The sequence below is a fragment of the Triticum urartu genome, chromosome 6A, assembly GCF_056163025.1.
Source record: "Triticum urartu cultivar PI428250 chromosome 6A, HENAU_Tu73, whole genome shotgun sequence".
Classification (NCBI taxonomy): Eukaryota; Viridiplantae; Streptophyta; class Magnoliopsida; order Poales; family Poaceae; genus Triticum; species Triticum urartu.
The window spans coordinates 402,608,601-402,628,139 of NC_141878.1; the positions used below are offsets into that span (position 1 = coordinate 402,608,601).

The 19,539-nt window shown below is 46.1% G+C and overlaps 3 protein-coding genes across 4 annotated transcripts; 1 reads left to right on the forward strand and 2 right to left on the reverse strand.

Annotated features, from left to right (window-relative positions):
* Positions 1-7,279: 7,279 nt before the first annotated feature.
* Positions 7,280-8,238, reverse strand: TIL (temperature-induced lipocalin). The gene is made up of 2 exons (XM_048678941.2): positions 7,693-8,238; positions 7,280-7,593 (listed from the first exon to the last, which is right to left on the reverse strand). The coding sequence occupies exons 1-2, from the start codon at positions 8,077-8,079 to the stop codon at positions 7,408-7,410; spliced, it is 573 nt and encodes a 190-aa protein (XP_048534898.1). The 5' UTR covers positions 8,080-8,238; the 3' UTR covers positions 7,280-7,407.
* Positions 8,239-10,741: 2,503 nt separating this feature from the next.
* Positions 10,742-11,626, forward strand: LOC147965407 (uncharacterized). The gene has a single exon (XM_087530447.1). The coding sequence runs from the start codon at positions 10,742-10,744 to the stop codon at positions 11,624-11,626; it is 885 nt and encodes a 294-aa protein (XP_087386573.1).
* Positions 11,627-12,879: 1,253 nt separating this feature from the next.
* Positions 12,880-16,161, reverse strand: LOC125512112 (small ribosomal subunit protein uS17). 2 transcript variants are annotated; one of them, XM_087528128.1, is made up of 7 exons: positions 16,004-16,161; positions 15,335-15,375; positions 15,139-15,242; positions 13,931-14,075; positions 13,760-13,849; positions 13,201-13,286; positions 12,880-13,111 (listed from the first exon to the last, which is right to left on the reverse strand). In XM_087528128.1, the coding sequence occupies exons 1-7, from the start codon at positions 16,013-16,015 to the stop codon at positions 12,966-12,968; spliced, it is 624 nt and encodes a 207-aa protein (XP_087384254.1). In that variant the 5' UTR covers positions 16,016-16,161; the 3' UTR covers positions 12,880-12,965. The 2 variants fall into 2 exon arrangements, with proteins under 2 accessions (XP_087384254.1, XP_048533135.1); XM_048677178.2 differs by having other exon boundaries at positions 12,975-13,286; positions 16,004-16,159.
* Between the last annotated feature and the right edge of the window lie 3,378 nt (positions 16,162-19,539).

The window sequence follows — 19,539 nt, forward strand, 5'->3', positions numbered from 1 at the left end:
TATGGTCAGGAGACGAGGAAGGTTTTCATACAACACCCATGGTTCAATATTGAAGTGTTCCTGAAGAGGACGAAGGACGGACGGTTAATCATCCACAGGCACTGGCCTAAAGTTGCAAAGACCTTCAACATGAATGAAGGCTCAATATTCGCCTTCCGCTTCAGCAGTTTTCCAGATGAGATGCATCAGTCTATGTACCGTCTATGATGCTAATTTTGAAATGTTCTACATGTTGCATTTGAAACTTCATGCTAGTGCAGTCGTGTAATGGGGTAGCTGAGTGCTGAAGCTATATCATGTTGTACTCTGATGTACTTCAATTATGAAATCCTGCTTCAATAATATGGAAATGAAATATATTATGTGCTTAATATGAATGTCAATTATATTAATAAATGGATTATTAATAATAGGGCAATTAGCCTGCTAATGGCGACTTAGCCTGCTAATGAGGAATTAGCCTGCTAATGAGGAATTAGCCTGCTAATTGGGTTTTTCTATTGCAAACGGTTATTGACAAAATACCGTGGGCGATGACCTCAGGCAACGCACACAGTTTCTAGGAATAAACCGTGTTGGATCAATGAACAATCACACACGACCTTCCCTTCAAAACTGTTTGCATTAGGCCACCTTGCACAAACGTCTACCACATAAAAACTGTGTGTGATGGACAGCCTTTGCCACAGAGTTTCTTCTACGCACCGTGTGTGATGCATTTAATAATGCAAACGATAAAATTGTTAATATCGTGTGCAATGGCAACGCTATCACAAACGATTTAACGGGGAAAATTGTGTGTGATGTACCTGTGAACGGAAATGTTTTCCTTGGAGCGACTGTGTGGGATGTACATACGAACGGAAACGTTTAGCGGGGACTGACTGTGTGGGATGTACTTGCGACCAGAAACAATTTCGCCTATATAATTGTATTTTTTTTAGCTCTACTGTACATATTACCGTATTTGAGCGCTCGCCGGTCGCACACGACCTCATTTTGCCAAGCGTGTCTGCAAGGAGGGCATATCCCCGACCGTTTCTAGGTCATGTGGGAAGGACCCCCCTATCGCTCACACTCACTAAGCGACAGTTCCAAATGTCGTTGCGGAAAGGGGTTAAAACCCTTTGTATAGCACCGACGCGTACTAGTGTTTGCAACATTGATGCTAGGGCCAATAGTGGGGATGCCGTTCTCAACGACTAATCAGAGATCATTGTCAATTGCCTCAAGGTGCATGCGCATCTTATTCTTCCAGTAAGGATAGTATGTGCCATCGAAGATGGGGCACGCAGTGGATATATTGATCATACCTTCGGTCGACATAATTGAAACTCTAGGTGGTTAAACCAAAATCACACAGAACAAGGGGTTACCTGGCTCTGATACCAATTGAAAGCATAGGTTTACTCCTAGAGGGGGTGAATGGGAGATTTTTAGAAATTCGTCAAACTCTAATGAGTTGGACAAAGATCAGAGTGAAGAAAATAGAAACGCGAGGAAACTAAATCATCACAGAAACAGAAAGCATGCATACAATATACATATAGGTGAAGAACATGCAATCATATAAGCATAGAAGCATGAGGAAGATAAACTGAAGAAATGAAAAACAGCATGATGAAAGTCTGCAGTTCAAGTTCATCATAATATTGATCACAGATTCTTCAGCAACGGAATAACTTAAAGGTAAGGGTTGAGGAATTTGAAACCAGGTAGGCTTGATGAAGACACAGCAATTTGGTAGACCAATTCCAGTTGATGCATCAACTGTAAACGTCTAGTTGAGGCGGCTAAGATGAACTCAGAGGACAGATGGTCCTCACCGTATTCCTCTTGAGCTAAGGTCACTTAGACCTTGCCCAATCACTCGTGGTAAATCTTCAAGGTAGACTTCCAAAATCTTCACAGACTTGTTCACCGACACACCACAATGACACTTGGGTGCTTAGAACATGATGCCTAACCATTTGGAAGAATGACAGTCCTCAAAGGTAACAGGCATTGGATCACACAGATCAAACTCTTCAGTGATGCTCAATCACTTTGGCTCTGGTGGCTTTTTCCTCACCTATGATTCTCTCAAAGTCATCAGAGGATGGGCTGCTCTCAAATGACAAGTGTCAAGTTCTCTCTAAGCAGCCAATGAACAAGTGGTTGTGGCAGGGGGCTATTTATAGCTAGGGGCAACCTTACATGAATTGTCATAAATGCCCTTCTCTGATATGACCATTGTTAGGATAAGGATCCACTTGATAGCTAGCCCGCGGCGCAGCAATGGTCAGAATTTGAACTCTCAAATTCGTCGAGGCACTCAATTTCCTCACGATAGGAAAATCGCACTAGCGAAATCCTAACTCCTCAGCATGACCAAATTCGTCAGCGACCAGATGAACTTTGTCACTATCGCTAGCAAATCCGTTAGCTGTTCCGGAAATTTCCAAAGGCTTCACTCGAAGTGGCTTATGTAGGTATAGGTTTGAGCATCACTATGGAAATGTGAACTATGATTCACCTAGGCCCCCTTTAACAGTACGGTTTTTCCTATGACTCAAAATAAGAAAGAAACTACGAAAACAAAAGTCTTCAAGCTTCAATTCTTCACATCAATTTCTTCAAAGGCCATACCAATTTCATCACCAAATTCTTCACGTGAAGAAATCCATTTTTAGGGGTCATCTTCCCTGTGCTAAACCAAATCTTCAGGGACTATATCTCCTGTGTACACTCGCAAACACATTAGTCCCTCAACCTATTTTTCTTCAGTACTCCAAAACCACTAAAGGGGCACTTGATTTACTTACACTTTTCCTTGCATACAAACTATTGCGACTAGGACAACCGCGTCAGGGCAAAACCACATAGAACAAGGGTTTTAAACGGTATCGGTCGGGTGATTTGGCTAGGCGGGTTGGCAGCGCAGTGATACGTCTCCAACGTATATATAAGTTTTTATTGTTTCATGTTATTATATTGTCCATGTTGTATGCTTTATATGCAATTTTATATCATTTTTGGGAACTAACCTATTAACTGAGTGCCCAGTTCCACTTCCTGGTTTTGCCTATTTTATTGTTTCACGGAAAAACTGTATCAAACAACTCCAAACAAGATGAAACTTTATGGTGATTTCTTCTAGACCAGAAGGGACCCTAGAAGCTTCCGGGGGAGGCCAGAAGATTTATGAGAGGGCCACAAGCTCACGCAGCGTGCCCCGGGAGGGTGCACCACCTAAGCTTGTGGGCCCTTGTAACCCCGTTTACCCTAAGTCCACTTCTATAAATTCCAACAAATCCAAAAAACACCAGAGCGAGACCTGAAACAATTATTCTGCCGCAGCAAGCCTCTGTTCTACCATGATCCCATCTAGAGGCCTCCGCTGGTACTCTTCCAGTGGGAGAATCGATCATGGGGTGCTTCTACATCAACCTTGTTGCACCTCTGATGATGTGAGTAGTTTACCCCAGACCTATGGGTCCATAGTGATTAGCTAGATTGCTTTTTCTTTGATCTTCAATACAATATTATTCTCGGAGTTCTATTTGATGTAATCTTTTTTTGCGGTGTGTTTGTTGGGATCCGATGAATTGTGGGTTTATTATTAGATTATTCATTGAAAGTAATTAAGTCTTTTCTGAATTTATTATGTGTGATTGTTATAGCTATGTAAAGTTTTCCGATCTATGAGTTTTGTATGGCCAAGTTAATGAGTAGATCATCAGTGGAAGTGGTGCATAGTACTAGGTTCAATCTTGCGGTGTCCTCACCCAATGACAGAAGGGGTAGCGAGACACGTATTTGTATTGTTGCTACTAAGGAGAAAATGATGGGGTTCAATCATATTGCTTGGTTGTATTCTGTCTACATTATATCATCTTGCTTAAAGTGTTACTCTGTTTGTTATGAACTTAATACCATAGATGCATGTTGAATAGCGGTCGATTGGTGAAGTAATAGTTGTACATGTAGGCAGGAGTCGGTTTACTTGTCACGGACATGATGCCTGTGTACATGATCATGCAACGAATAACTTCATAACTATGCGCTTTTCTATCAATTGCTCAACAGTAATTTGTTTACCCATAGTATGTTATTTCTATGAGAGAGAAGTCTCTAGTGAAAACTATGGGCCCCAGGTCTAGTTTAATCATATTACAAAAACCAAAAATATCTTACTGCAATTTTTTACTTTTATTTTACTTTGCAGTTTATCCATCACCTATTACCAGGCTTGATCCTTGCAATTAATGAGTACAAGCGGATTGACAACCCTCTTGCCCGTGTTGGATGCAAGTATTTTCTCTTGTGTGTGTATGTACTGTCGGCGGTTGGTTGCGTGAATCTTCTATTGGTTCGATAACCTTGGTTCTCTACTAAGGGAAATACTATCCGCTACTATATTGCTTCACCCTTCCTTTTCAGGGAAAATCGCAACGCAACTCACAAATAGCACGCAGCAAACCTCTGTTATGGGCTCCACAGCGCTTGTTAGGTCGACCACCAATTTTTTCAAGGCCATTGTGCCACAATTGAAAGTAGCAAACAGTTGTTTCATGTCTCCTTGTTGCTTGCCTGTGACAAAGGTGCATCATCATTTTCGGTTCTTGCTGACTTCTCCTTTGTTGCGCCACTTGCTAGACATTATTTTTGTAGACGGGCGTACCTACCTGGAGCATCGACCACTAGTGGGGTCGTGTTCTTGTCGTACTCTCCTTCGAAGGCGATGATGGACGTTTCCTTGCTAGAAGACATTGCTCATTCGCACGGGAGAGGCGAAAGGGACCAACGTGGTGGCGCATCAGACATTGTGGTTGTTGGCCCTTCTTCCACATCATACGCGGTGAGGCTAGCACTCTTCTGTCCTCTTCTTCCACATCTTGCGAGCTGGATGTCCTTTTTCACGTTCCGTTTTTTATGTAGCATCATTCGCCTATGGGTCACCATCTCTGACCTGTCGGCTCTGTGTGTAGGTAGCGCGAATCATGTGCTTCCATTCGTAATCTTCCCACATGGTTGCGTTCCCACGCAGTGGCGGCATGGAGATGAGCATTTTCAGATCCTGCGGGTAAGGCATGGATTTACGAAGGGTTCAGTTATAAAGGAAGGACCAGGCTTATGAAAAAATGGGCTCCGTCCATATTTACATTGAGTATCGGCATTCCATGGCAATACGACGGGACTTTGGGCTTGATTGGCATGTTCGATTCTTTGCCTCCAACCAGAAAAGCAGCCTCATTGTGTAGTACCGCCTTGATGTAGTCGTGGATGCTCGATCAAGATTCATCGAAAGGTCCAGTATAGTCGTACATCGGATGTGCCCTTGCACGAAGAGGTTAGATTCGCGTGCCAAACCAGGTCACCAAGATACCCAATGTTGTGAGCCCACGAGCGATCTTGTTCTTGCACATGATAAAAAGCGCAATTTCTATTTAAATTGTGTGCAATTTTCTCATTATTTGTTTTATTTTAATTTTATAGGTTAATACCAATTCCACTAATTCATTTTTCATTATTTTCATTTTTTTAAGTTTATATTTCATTTTCTTTCTTTTTTAAAGGTAATATTAATGTCACTAAGTTATTCCTTCTTAGAAGAAACTTTTGTTAGAAATTCCACTATTATATGTGTATTTTTGCTTACTATAAAAGGCACAATTTATGTGTAAATTTTGTCATTTTTTATTATTTTTTCCTCTTAAAGGCTAATACTAATGTCACCAACTCATTATTCCTTAGAAAACTTGACTATTTTATATTTTCTTCTTTTTTCTGTTTGTTTCGATATAAATGGTAGTACCAAGGCCACTGTCGTTCTTCCTTAGAAAAAATAATTATTTTGATATCTTTTTCAAAGAACATTTCATTTTCTTTCTTTTAAAAGGGTAATAGCAATGTCACTATTCATTCTTAGGAAACTTATGTTTTGAAATAATTACACCAAGCGCAATTTATGTGTAAATTATATGCTAATTTTGCCATTGCTTGCTTTATTTTTTGTTCTTAAAGGAAATATCAATGCACTAATTCATTCTTTCTTAGAAAACTTTATTTTTTTTGTTCATTTATTTTCGTTTTTATCGTGTGCCTTACCAGATATCGGTTCAGTTTATGTCCTGCTTCGGACCAAGCCTAAGTATTTGGTGGGCTTCAGTTTTGTGGTTGTAAAAGGGACGAGTTTATGTTTTATTTTAATACATGTCTTTGTTCATTGATGCTTGAGTATAGAAGCAAGTACCCTATGATATTTATGTAAATTATAATAGGGTGCAAAAGTTACACTATTGTATGCTAATTCTTTGCATATTAAAAAAAGTGCAATTTTAGTGCAAAGTTATCTGCAAGTTTATTTATATTGTTTGCATTTCATTTTTCTCCCAAGGTAATACAAATGCCATCGATTTATTTTTCCTTGGAAACCTTCATTCTTTTGATTTTTTTTAGTTTTTATTGCAATTTGTTTCTTCTTTACTGGTAAAACCAATACCACTAATACATTCCTTCTTATAAAACTTAATTTTTCTGTAAATTTCACTATTATATGAATATTTTTCCATACTATTAAAACTGCAATTTATTTATAAATTCTGTGCAAAATTTATCATTAATTTGTTTTTCTTCTTAAAGTGTAATAACAATGTCAAATTCATTCTTCCTTAGAAAACTTCATATTTTATTTATTTTTTTGTTTCTGTCTTGTGTCTTTGCAGCTATTGGGCCAGTTTATGTTATGTTTGAAAACAAGCCCAAGCATCAGGTGGGCTTTTGTTTTATGGTTACATAGGCTCGACTGCTCCCATATAAAACTCGACTGAGACAAACTTTGGTGCAAGATGATTTTTATTTTGGCGCACATTCGTTTGTCCGTTGGATGATTGAAAATAAGACTTGCCACAAGTACTAGAATTTCATGAGATTGGCCCTTTTTTTTCTTCTTATTTTGGTTATCGGTTAACAGGTTTGCATTGTGCTTGGTTGCTATCTCACCCCAAGGCCCTTTATCGTTTATCGGTTAACATGTTTCTTCTCTCGGTTATCGGTTAACAGGTTTGTATTGTGTTTGCATGAATATCAAAAGTCCAGCGTACACCCTTTGCTCCAGTTGGGTGATGAAGTGAGCAGCTAGTACGGAGGAACGATCGAGTAGGAAGCATGCAGATATGGGAGCAAACCGACTAACGGAATTGTTTTGGTCAGTCGACTGACCCAAATAACAAAAATCAGTCAGTTTGCAGGTAGCGTTGATAAAGCTCGTCATGGAGTCTTTTCCTGAAAACGGTAGTACTATATCACTGAGTCTGATTTATTTATTGGACACCATAAAGATTAGCTAATACACTAAGATACAGATGAACACACATCATGGCTGTTACAGTGCCGGTCAACTGCATATACATACGGATGAATCCATCATTTACCAAAGAGCGACTTGAACCACCAGGTCCCTTTGCTGTCGGTGGGCGCGGCATCGCTCTCCGGCGGCGGGTCGCTCTGCGGCGTCTTGTGCAGCTTGGCCACGTCGTAGCCTTCCTCCTTGGCCTTCTCCAGCAGCTGGTTGTACACCTCGTCCTCGATGTGCGTCTTCCTGCACAGGATCTACATACATGCACACGCATATGGAAAACAACCAGATTAATCAAGCGCACTTGTAGCGTCGGATATGTTGTTAGTAATATGTACTATGTTTATGCTTACCCATAGGCTTTTCCGGCGGGGCTCGCCGACGAGGGCATACTGGTAGTCGTCATCGACATAGAGGACCCAGTAGTCGCCGACGACGGGGATGATGGGGAGGAACGGCGGGACGTAGAACTTGACCTTGAGCTTGGCCTCCTCGCTGGCCGGGTCGGCCTTGTAGGCGGTGCCCTCGATGTAGTCGCGCTTGCCTTTGCTCCACGTCTCGTTGAGCACGTGCACCGTGGCGCCGTCCTCCATGAGCTCGTAGGTCGCCCGCGTGTCGCGCCCGTCGCGCGGCTGGAAGAAGTTGGGGAAGGACGCGATCTCGTACCACCGCCCCATGTACCGGGCAACGTCCAGCCCCAGCACCACGCCCATCTCGCTCCCGCTCTTCTTGGCCGCCATCGTCGATCACCGTGCGCTAGCTGTTCGGTCTGTGCCTCGCTTCCTGATCGGTGGATTCGTGAGCTAGTCTCGGTTGCTTGGATGAAGCCGTAGTGAGCTTGAGATGGGTGGATATATAGGAGGTGTGAGAGGGCTTCAGAGGCAAGCTAGCAGCTCCTCTGGAAGGGGAAAGGGGGATGAAGAAGGTCGGGGAGGATAAGGTGGTCGAAATTTGAAAGGACGTGGAGGGCTCTGGAACGCTTAGCGCGATGGTTTGTCGGGGCCTATACGTGGAGACATCTCTCCATGTCCTAAGCTCGCCCCAGACAGCGCCATTTTTGGTGCTGCAGGTTATTTTTTTTCGGTATCATTCGTAAAACTAATTAACGTTCATGGACCAGAGGAAATGCCGACATGTTCCCAATTGGACATGTTTTGATCTGTATTGATGTTTGCGTCATGCACGTCAACATACACATCAGGAACATTTGACTTCTAGCGTACAGTTCTTTTCCTTTTCGAACGATTAATCAGTTCTGAACCACACAAAATTACCCCGAGACCAAGGAGCTGTTTTCACAAGGACACTTTTCACACGGTACTCTAGAGCACTCCAGAACGTCCATGGACACGTATATATACCTAGCCTTACATGATTTCTTGCTCCCCAAGGTTGAAACTCTGGCCTCCAAAGTCTACCTAAACACAAATAAGGGCTCCTTTGATTCAAAGGATATCTTTAGGATTTTTGAGGATTGAAATCCTTAGGAATTTTTCCTATGTCGGCCCTTTGATTCATAGGATTGGATCCTATAGGAATTTATCCTATGGAATTTTTTGTACTACATTTCATAGGAAATCTAATATCCACTCCAATCTTTTTTTACATTTTCTTTGTTTTTCATGTGGCATCAAACACTCTTTGCTAATCCTATAGGATTCAAGTTGACATGCCACTGCAATCCTATACTTTTCATATTCCTACATTTTCAAAATCCTGTGAATCAAAGAGGCCTTAAAACAAAAATCTACGTGCTGAGACGCTTAGGCTTTCCTTAGTTCATGGATAAAAATATCACGGGGAATGAGAAACTTGTAGAAAATAAGATGAAATGTATCTCAAATCCTCTGAATAGGAATAAGAAATGAGATGGCATTTGGTTCACGGGGTTGGATTTTTTTCCCATTGAGTCTAGGCTAACGTTTATTCTTCTTTGAATTTTGGAGGATGGGAAACAATCCTACATAGGAATAGGAAGTTAGGAGCCCATTCCTATAAACCAAAGGGCTCCAAAGAAAATTTTCCTGTGAGAATCCTAGCCTATGAAAATCCTGTGAAATTCCTCCAAACCAAAGGAGGCCTTAGTTGCTATCCGGTGGGAAGAGATAGGAGGAGGGGGAGTCGTGAAAAATGTGCGGAAGGGGTTCGGCGCCAAGGAGAGAGGGAGGTCATCAAGGAGTCGATGTCCACCGATACAAGCAAGTGGCGACCAGACTAATAATATGGCGCCGTGGGCATTGGCATCCTGACTTGATGGTGGCGACATCCACTCTTTCAGATGAGGATAGCAGTAGCTAGCATCAATGAATGCAAGTGGGACATGGAGAGGCAAGGTGGTTGTCCTCGGAAGGGGATGGGGGGGTGAAGAGTGGGGTCAGAGAGGAGACATTGAGTATGGGAATGGGGTGACGATGAAGCAAATGTTGGTTGAACATGCAGCTATGTTACACCCCTAGGCTCTAACTCTGTCTAGTGAGAAAATAAGCACATAGTGTTTGGTTATGTGCATTACTCGATGTCTTACCCAAGGATTTCCCCCTTTTGGTTCCTACCTGTGACTAGCATCAACATCATGTTGTTGCAGAGGTTGGGTCTTTTTTTTAGCTGTGGGCTCCTATGGTTCCTATGATTGGAATATCTTAGGAAAAGAAAAATCATAGAAAGTGACGTGGCTTGTATCTCAATTCATATAGAGAAAATGATGTCATTTGATGCATAGGATAGAGGTTTTCCCATTGGTCTAGGCTATTTTTTTCTTTAAAATGTGAAGGGCTAAGAGCAACTCCAATGGGGTGACTCATTTCGTCTGCGGCCGTCCGTTTGGGTCGGCGCGGATAGAAAAGGCGGGCCAACGCACCGACCCAAACGGATGCGCGTCCTTTTTCGTCCGCGGGCGATCCATTCCCGGCCCATTTTTGAGCCTGATTTGCGTCGGCGCGGACACGCGACGGACGCGCACGCTCGCCTACTCCTGTCCCCGGGCCCGCTGGTCTGTGGCACATTGGCCTCCCCTCTCACCCTCCTCCCGGCCAACAAGCAACCCTCGCCCCGCCTCCTCCGTCACCGACGCCGCCGCCCATTTTTGTCGGCGACTCTTCCAGCTGCCGCCACCTCCACATCCGCCCAGCAACGCCGCCCCTGCCCCCAGTCACCCGCCGCCGTCGTTTTGCCGCCGGGGAGCAAACTGGTTCCCGCCGCCGCTTTGCCCACCGCACAGCCGCCCGCGACCAAGAAGACGCCTCACCGCCCCCGCCAGATCCGACCGGCATGCTCGTCGGACGCCGTCACACTCATCGGACGCCGGCAGGGCAGCTAGCTGGTCTATGGGCGCTGCTCTCCCCTCGCCGGCCGTCTCCTTCTTCGACGCCCGCAAGCTGTTCGGCAGTTTGCCAAGGTACAAAAATGGACTCCGCCGACGAGTTCTTTTTCCACAATTTCCTTTGCGACTCCGACGATTCGTCGTCCGACGACAAGGAGGAGATATTGGCTGCCGAGTTGGTCCATCACCACCTCAACAACCAGCGGCCGTTGTTCCATGGCTCCATTCCAGGCCACCTTCTGGCGTTGAATCGTAATCGAGAGAGCGGGCATTTTCTTCTCTGGAAGGACTACTTTGATACAACAAACCCGTTGTTCAAACATCACAAATTCCGCCGCCGGTTCCATATGAGTAGGCATGTTTTCAACCATATTAGAGAGAGAGTGGTCGGCTATGATGACTACTTCGAGTGCAAAGAGGATGCCGTCGGCAAGATTGGTTTCTCCTCTTATCAGAAATGCACTGCCGCCATCCGAATGCTTGCATACGGAGTGCCCGGTGATCTCATTGACGAGTACGTCCGTATGAGCGAGTCTACATGCCTAGAGTCCCTGTATAAGTTCTGCAAGGCTGTGATTGTTGTGTTTGGCCCTGAGTACTTGAGAGAGCCGACAGCTGAAGATACAGCCCGTTTGTTGGTGATGAATGCCAGTAGAGGCTTCCTGGGGATGCTTGACAGCATAGACTGCATGCACTGGGAGCGGAAGAACTGCCCTTCTGCTTGGCAAGGGAAGTATAAGGGACATGTCAGGGCTTACACTGTCATACTAGAGGCAGTGGCGTCTCAAGATCTCTGGATCTGGCACTCTTTCTTTGACATGGTTGGATCACACAATGGTATCAACGTGCTTCAGCGCTCGCCGGTGTTTGCTAGGCTTACCGAAGGGAACAGCCCATCGGTGAACTTTACTATCAACGGCTACAACGACGACAAAGGGTACTATTTGGGTGACGGTATCTATCCTTAGTGGATGACTATTGTCAAGACAATACCCAACCCTGTCGGAGAGAAAAGGAAAAGATATGCCCAAGAGCAAGAGAGTGCTAGAAAGGATGTCAAGCGTGCCTTTGATGTTTTGCAATCTCGATGGGGCATCGTTCGGTATCCTGCTAATACTTGAAGCACGCAGAAACTATGGAAGGTGATGACTGCTTGTGTGATCATGCACAATATGATCGTAGAAGACGAGCGCCTGGAACGTCTGTACGATCAAGGCTTTCAGTTTCAGAGTGAGAATGTTGTGCCTGAGTATGGAGTAGCGGTAACATTTGAGCAGTTCACTCAGTTTCATAAAGACATGCGTGATTGGAAAACTCACATGCAACTGCAAAATAATTTGGTTGAGCATATGTGGACTCATGTTGGCAACCAATAGATGTATCTTCTTTTATTCGTTTGCAAAACTATGTGAAACATTTTTATTTGTATTTGGCTTGTAAAACTATACTATTTATTTGGGCGGCTAAACTATTTTGCTTGTTATTTCATTTCACAATATGTTTGAATGCAAATCAATGTAAAATTAGGCGGCCAGCCAGCCACGTCTGCACATATGGGTCGACGCTGCCGACCCATATGAAAAACAGGGCGGACGCCGGACGGGCGGCCGACCCAAACGGACAAAAAGTGGACGAAATCGCTGTCCGTTTAGGTCGGCCCGTTGGAGTTGCTCTAATTCCTTCCTTTTTGCATTGTTTGGATTGCTTAGGAATAGAAATTCATTTCTACGAATCAAAGGACTTCAAAAGAATTTTTTTCTTTTAAAAATCCTATCTTGTAGAATTCCAACAAACCAAAACCAATGAGGCCTATTTTCCCTTCTTTTTTTTAAGTGGCATCTAGCCTTGACCAGGAGTATCTTACAAGTGTTCCCTCGGGGTCACTGTTGCCATCCTTGTGCTACTTCGGCAGAGTTCAGTTTTTTTTTTTTTTTTTGAAAAGGAGAAAAACCTCCGGCCTCTGCACCGAAAGATGCATACGGCCATATTATCGGCGGGGGTCCGAAACCACGGCTCGCACGCTTGCGTACGCCAGTGTTCTGGAGCCACGGCTCGCTGTCCCGCTGCAACGAGTGAAACTCTGCCACGCCTGCGTACGTACGCCGTGTGAAAAGTTTCAATCTGCTGCTGGGAGGGGGCGCAACTCAACACGGAATGTTATCCGTGCAAGGTGTGATGTATGGTGCCGAGCTCCCGACTATCATTCAGGGACAGACTTCCATCAACAACCGACAGATAGGATAAATCAGCACTTGCGTGCTGCAGCTTTGTTGGTCCTAGACATTACAGACTCAATTCAGATAAGAGTCACATGCAAGAAGCAAAAAACGAGTGATGTATATTAACGGGTAACCAGGTAACCGCATCAATAATCTTCACGAAGCACTCTGAACATAACTTCACTAAACCACTCACTCTTAGCTTGAAGTTTGGAGAACTCTTGAGATAAAACCCTAGTACAAACAGATGGCACAATATAGATGTAACTGTCAAAATTTAATGGTAAAAAAGTTTTGGATTCTGCTATGACTTGCTCAGGCACCGGTGAACGCCTTCTTCACCGCACCACTCTTTGACCCTGCTGGGACCACCTTCAACACATTGAACCGCACCGTCTTGGACAGCGGCCTACATGGCATAATTGATTTAACTCAATTACTGGGTATCATAAACACGACAATGTAAGCTACTCCCTCCGTTCGGAATTACTTGTCGCAGAAATGGATGTATCTAGACGTATTTTAGTTCTAGATACATCCATTTTCGAGACAAGTAATTCCGAACGGAGGGAGTACATGTTTCAACCTTCACTCAGTCAGTGTGATGATGAGGTCATGACATGCCCCATTTAACCAAAAACATGTCCAATTTCACAGTTATCTGCTCCCTCTGTTCATAAATATAAGATGTTCTAACTTTTTCTGAATTGGATGTGTATAGACATGTTTTAGTGTGTTTGTTCACTCATTTCAGTTCGTACATAGTCCATACTGAAATATCCAAAACATTATACATTTGTGAATGGAGGGAGTAGCTAGCTAAGCTAATGTCTGTTAATGGTGTAAATGTGCATGTGTATTACACAAGTACATAACTTTTACCTGCACTGGCCAATGATCACGTGATCTCCTTCTCTCACACGGAAGCAAGGGGAAATGTGGGCAGGGATGTTGGAGTGCCTCTTCTCATACCTATTCACGAATATCACTATATTGCTTATGTTGCAACAACCCAAACAATTTAAACCCAATGAAGAAGATTGATTAGCTTGCCTCTGGTATTTTTTGACATAGTGAAGGTAGTTCCTACGAACAATGATGGTCCTGTTCATTTTAGCACTATGACATGTTCCAGCAATGATGCGACCTCTAACTGACACAGTGCCAGTGAATGGGCACTTCTTATCAATGTAGGTTCCTGCAACACAAGCCAGATTAAATACACGCATAGCTTGTGCAATGTATGGCTGAACTGGACAAACAATAATGACTAAGCACACTGACAAACCAAATGATATCAAAATTCAAACAAATTTTGTGACAAAGTTTATCATGAAGAAACTAATCGAACAAGATCCGCTTGATTAACCTGGCAGTCGAAACAAAATTGAGCAAAGGTAGACTTGGCCAGCAGAAGTAAATGATAAATGTAGAAGTAAAACAAAAGTACTATTCTTGGTCAACATCGTAATTTAAAGAACAAATTATATTCATATGAAATCACGTAGATAAAGAAGAAGCAAAGGTCAAAGACAACTTCACGTATTAACAAGCACTGCCCTTTCTTTCTATTAGCATAAAAGAGAAGACCATCAAAAACAAACAAACACTCTACAGTTTAAATGATGTCAGATGACACATCGCTAAAACAACTCAACAGTTCAAAGCCTTTCAGTTTGAAAAGAAAAGATTGTAGAACATAAGGCATAACACATCAGACAACAAAGGAGGAATTCAATATGAACTCCCTTATCAGGAAGGGAATCCTTAGCAGCAATAATGTGGGACCAGTGTAGACTGCAACTATTGGCTCTATACCATATTAAATTTGTGTGCCATACCAACAAAATGTATGTTTGACACAATATTTTCAAATACATTAGAACACTGCCAAAAAAACAAACTGATGAAAAATATTTATAACACGAGCACAGTAGACTGCGGAATCTAGATGATATTTTAGAACAAGTATAAATGCTCACTGCACATCAACATCGCAAGTCATAACAGATAAACAACAACACTTAACTTGCCCAAGTTGCAGGCTATACTGATCTTTATGGTGTAGATAAAGTAAAAAAAGTATATCTAGCTAAACAGCATACAAACATAAGAAGAAGAAAATACTGAATAACGGTCACATGCTTCAGCAAGTCCATGAGTACAAGGCAATTAATAACATCCGATACTACAAAATGCACAAAGCAGCACACCATCTATGCTATCACATTACAATTGGGAAAAGGAATGACAGAACATACCCTCAATGGCTTCCTTGGGAGTCTTGAAACCAAGGCCAACACTCTTCCAGAACCTGCTGCCCTCCTTGCCAGGCTTATTATTCCCCTTTGTGGTCTTCTTTGAGCTATAATTGCACATCAAGTCATGATCACCAATTCAGGACACACGTTTTACCATCTTATACTTATATAATGAAAAAACAACAGTTCCTCGTACCAGAGGAACACCTTAGGCTGCTTCAGGAAAGCCTTCTCAGTCTGCAAAAACCAGCAAAACTGTTTAGGACATGTTGTTTGATTAAAGCCTGAGAATACCTAAACATCCTAACCATTTTGTCTAATATGGCTACCTTCTGACCAAGAAATATAGAACCAGTAGCGTGGCAAGCTTATCCAAGAACTTTAGCTTATTGACACATGGGCAATGGGGATTAGAGGGTGACAGAGAACAGAACAATAGCCTAACTTTCACAAGTTAATAGTATAAAAAATCCATCTACGGCAGAAACTGAAGAGTCCGCCTACAGAACATTGGAATTAGCAAATGCAAGGATGCAGTGATCAAACGTATATATGCCACTACGCCTACTATTTTGGAATGTCCAGTTTCAGTCACTTGGCGATAGGCGAAGCGAATGGACAATTCCAAATAGTAATAGTTTGTGCCATAATCAACGCTGGACTTCAATATTGTTCTACTTAACACCGAAAGTACCTACCGTGATAGATCCAAATCTACTACGTATCAGACTAATCAATGGAAATTAGTTAAAACTTTCGTCAAAAAATAAAGTAATTTGACTCAAACGAATGTCCCAGAGAACTCGAATTAGGCAAACAAGAGAAAGTGAAGACGAAATTAAGTTGTAGGATCGACATAGCTGACCTGTTCTGCCATGGCTGATGCTCGAAGGCGATGGGGCCGACGGCGGCACGCGCTAGGCGGCGAGAGACGAGAGAAGGCGTAGCCAAGACAGAAACCCTACTCGTCTCGCTCGTTTATGGCAAATCAGATGGGCTCTTGTGGGCCTGGGTCTCAAGCTGGTTTCCCCCAGTTGGGCTACTATTTTTTAGATGGTTGGCAATTTGCATTATCTCTTTCTCGTTGCCGGCATGTTCGCCTTCCAAACACGAAATCACTAGTGGAGGAGTACTTGTTGTAAAAATTACTCCAACTCCCCTGGTTGCGACAAGTGACGCACATACAGCGCGTCACTTATCGCAACCTAGGAGTTTTTTTTTTTTTGTAGATATGTTTATTCAAAACGTTTTATCTCTCAAACTATGCGTCCCAATCTCGAACGGCGACTAATTAAATTTATTCTTCATGATAGTTGGTCTTGAGAAGAGAGCCCCTTCCCCTCCACGGTGACCCGTGCCGCGTGCCACTCCGGCTGCGGCGGCCACCCCCGCCACCGCCTGCCTCTACGTAGGCGGCTCCCCACGACCTCATGGGCCGTCGCCGCTCCTGCTCCTCGCAGTCCCGCAGATCCGGCTATTCTTCAAGGTGCCTCTCATGCGACAGCACGGGATGGGGGACGTCGGCCTCGGTGCCAGATCCAGCTAGGGTCTTTCCCTGCCATGCGGCTACGCCGGATCCCTCGCCTCCGCCGCGAATCCTGCTCCGGGGGGAGTGCTCCCGCGGACTGGCGTCCTTTTGCCCAGCAGATCCACCCGCACTCCCACTCTTCGGGAAGCAGAGGCTCAAATCCATCGTGGTTTGTCCGTCCCCCCCACCCCCCGCTCCTCTTTCCTCTTCTGGAATGGACGGTGGGTGGACTGAGGTGCGCTCAAAGAAGCAGGCTAGGATCCAGTGCCGCCTCTCTGGCCCGTCGGGCAATAGTGTGTGCCGGCGTCACTCTGCTGCTGGCACCTCGGCTCCCAACCCCGGCCGCGAGGCCTTCTTAAAGCGTTTCCATGGTCTTTGTTTTCGCTATCTCAGCTCGCTCCACCGCCGGAAAGACTGTAGAGACCCTCTCCGTTGCGTCATCTGCAAGCATATCCTGGACACTTTGGAAAGGAATGCCCACAAAATCCTAGAAACGGCGGCCCCGGCAGATCAGCTAAGAATGGGCTAGGCCCTCTCCAAGCTTCGGTGCCAGTCCGGGACCGGCTTCGCTTCCCCACCCCCTCCCCCACCGCAGTTGCTCCATGCCCGCTCCGTCGCCACCTTAGCTATGTCTGGGCAGGCCCGCTTTGCCCACATCGACCCGTCCCGCCGCCCACGCACCAGCCACAGTGTGGTTGTTTCCTCCCGGCCTTGGACCACCAGGTGTTCGTCCTGCGCCAGCACGCGGTCACCCTCTCCGCGGTGGAGGGGCCTGACGCAGCGAGTCCTCTGATGGTGGGGCACGCTCTCGAGGATCAACTGCGCGTCCCACCGCATCTGCTGCACGTCACGGCACACCACCCGGAGCACTTCTTCGTCTACTTCGAGCTCCCGGTGCTCCGCGACAACGCCGTGGCGAGGGGCTTCGTCACGGTGGATGGAGTGCGCTTCGTCATCAACCCCTGGCATGAAGATGATCATGCGGCGCTGCTCAACCTCTCCCTCCACGTGCGCATCGTCGTCGAGAATCTCCCGATGTAATTCTGGTCCTTGGAGGGGGCGGAGGAGGCGTTGGGGAAGATGTGCTGCGTCGACCGCCTCGACAGCAGGACGCGCGAGCGCGACCACACCAAGCTCTTTGCCTGCTGGGTTTGGGTGTGGGATGTGGCGCACATCCCAACAACCCACACCCTGTGGGTGATGAAGCGCGGCGCTGGCCGCATCAAGGAGCTGCTAGGCTACTCCCCCCCCTCCCGAGCGCAAGGTGGCGCCGCCGCCCGGCACGCGGCGGTACGACCTCCTCATCCACGTCGACGGGGTGGAGGACTGGGCGCCGCGCCACTCCCATCCCTCTTCCCACTCCGGTCAAAGCGGCATCCCTTCGTTGGACTCCGACGGCGGCGAGCGGCTGCCCTACACCGACTTCTGAGTGTGGTCGACGGGGGTGGAAGACGGGCAGGCGCGTGGGTGCAGGAGCGTGCCCCGTGTGCTGTCCTCGGGCTGCCGCGACTTCTCCTCCGGCGATCATCACCGTGAACACGACAATAGCGACCAAGGCGATGGCGGCAACGGGCGGCGTTCCTGGCGCGACACCCTCCTCGGTAGGGGCTGCTCGAGCAAGGGAAAGGAGAAGGATCAAGGCGAGGGATTGTCCAGGTGGCGCAGTAGGATGCCGGTGCCTCGGCACCACAGAGGCGCCACGCGGGGACACAACAACTCCAGGCATGAGCACGAGCCGGCGGCCCTGTCCGCCACCCCACCCGCCCCGCTGCGTTCGGCAACTCCACCTCCATCGCCCATCCCTGATCATGTCGCTGACTTCCTCGCGGGCCAGTCCGTCCCCACCCCGGCTCGCGTGGACTGCATGCAACTCGAGCTCGACGCCTCCATCAAGGCCACTCTGGCGAAACCTCTAGAGTTTGGTTCCACCTCTCTGCTCGCTTGCCGGTCCACGCCCTCCTCTGCCGTCCTGGAGGTGCAGGTCAGTGCAGTCTCCAGCCAGGTTCAAGCCATGGGGATCGGGGAGGACGAGAACAGGGACCCGCAGCTCCTCTTCACTGGCACGGAGCCTGCGGTCCTTGGCCCTCTCCCGCCCCGCTCCAACCACCGTTCCTCCACCCCTCCGAAGACACGCGCTGCTCCAACCCCGAGAAGGCAGAGTACCAGGCAGACGGCCTTGCACTCTACCGTGCCGGTGGCGCAGCGGGCTACGCTCAGGCTGATCCTGGAGCTGGGAACCCTGGGCCCAAAGGACAGGATGACGACGAGCGTAATGTCTGCCCTCATCAAGCGTTTCGATGAGCCTCTGTCATACAGTGACATCAAGGCCATCGCCAAGCTCACGGACCTGGACGAAGCTGCTCTTCGCATCGCCGCCACCATGCCTGGCTCTACTGTTGCGCCCAAGTAGGTCGATGTTTGATTATGTTAGCTTTATCAATAGTTAGGCTCCGCAGACGGCCAGCCTTAAGCTGGTTAGAGTTAGGGATGTTGATGTTGTGCTGTGTTAGTGTTAGTGTAGTGGCTAAGATAGTTAGACGACGACATGATTTTTGGACTATTGGTGGATGTTGCCGCCCCCCTGCTAGTTGGATTGTGTACCACCTGTTTCTTCATAATATTATTCAGTTTGCAGAGCAATCTGGTTTTCCTGATGAGTAACCACAACCCAACGATTATGTCATGGAATGTTAGAGGCCTTAACGCGCCTGCAAGACGCACTGCTATAAATGAGGTGGTTTCGGCCAACAAAATAGGCATTCTTTGTCTGCAGGAAACAAAGATCGAGCAGTGGTCTCCAGAGCTGGCCAGAGAGATTGGTGGTTCAACCCTGGAAGGATGTGCAGTTCTGCCTACAGTAGGATCAAGAGGAG

Excerpts from the sequence above, each read along its gene's own strand:
- TIL (XM_048678941.2), bottom strand. The coding sequence starts at position 8,079 with ATGGCGGCCAAGAAGAGCGGGAGCGAGATGGGCGTGGTGCTGGGGCTG. Across the intron at positions 7,594-7,692 it reads CCCGCCGGAAAAGCCTATGG|ATCCTGTGCAGGAAGACGCA; the intron begins GTAAGCATAAAC and ends GCATGTATGTAG.
- LOC147965407 (XM_087530447.1), top strand. The coding sequence starts at position 10,742 with ATGGACTCCGCCGACGAGTTCTTTTTCCACAATTTCCTTTGCGACTCC.
- LOC125512112 (XM_087528128.1), bottom strand. Across the intron at positions 15,243-15,334 it reads CAGCCTAAGGTGTTCCTCTG|CTCAAAGAAGACCACAAAGG; the intron begins GTACGAGGAACT and ends GTGCAATTATAG. Across the intron at positions 13,850-13,930 it reads TATGTCAAAAAATACCAGAG|GTATGAGAAGAGGCACTCCA; the intron begins GCAAGCTAATCA and ends ATTCGTGAATAG.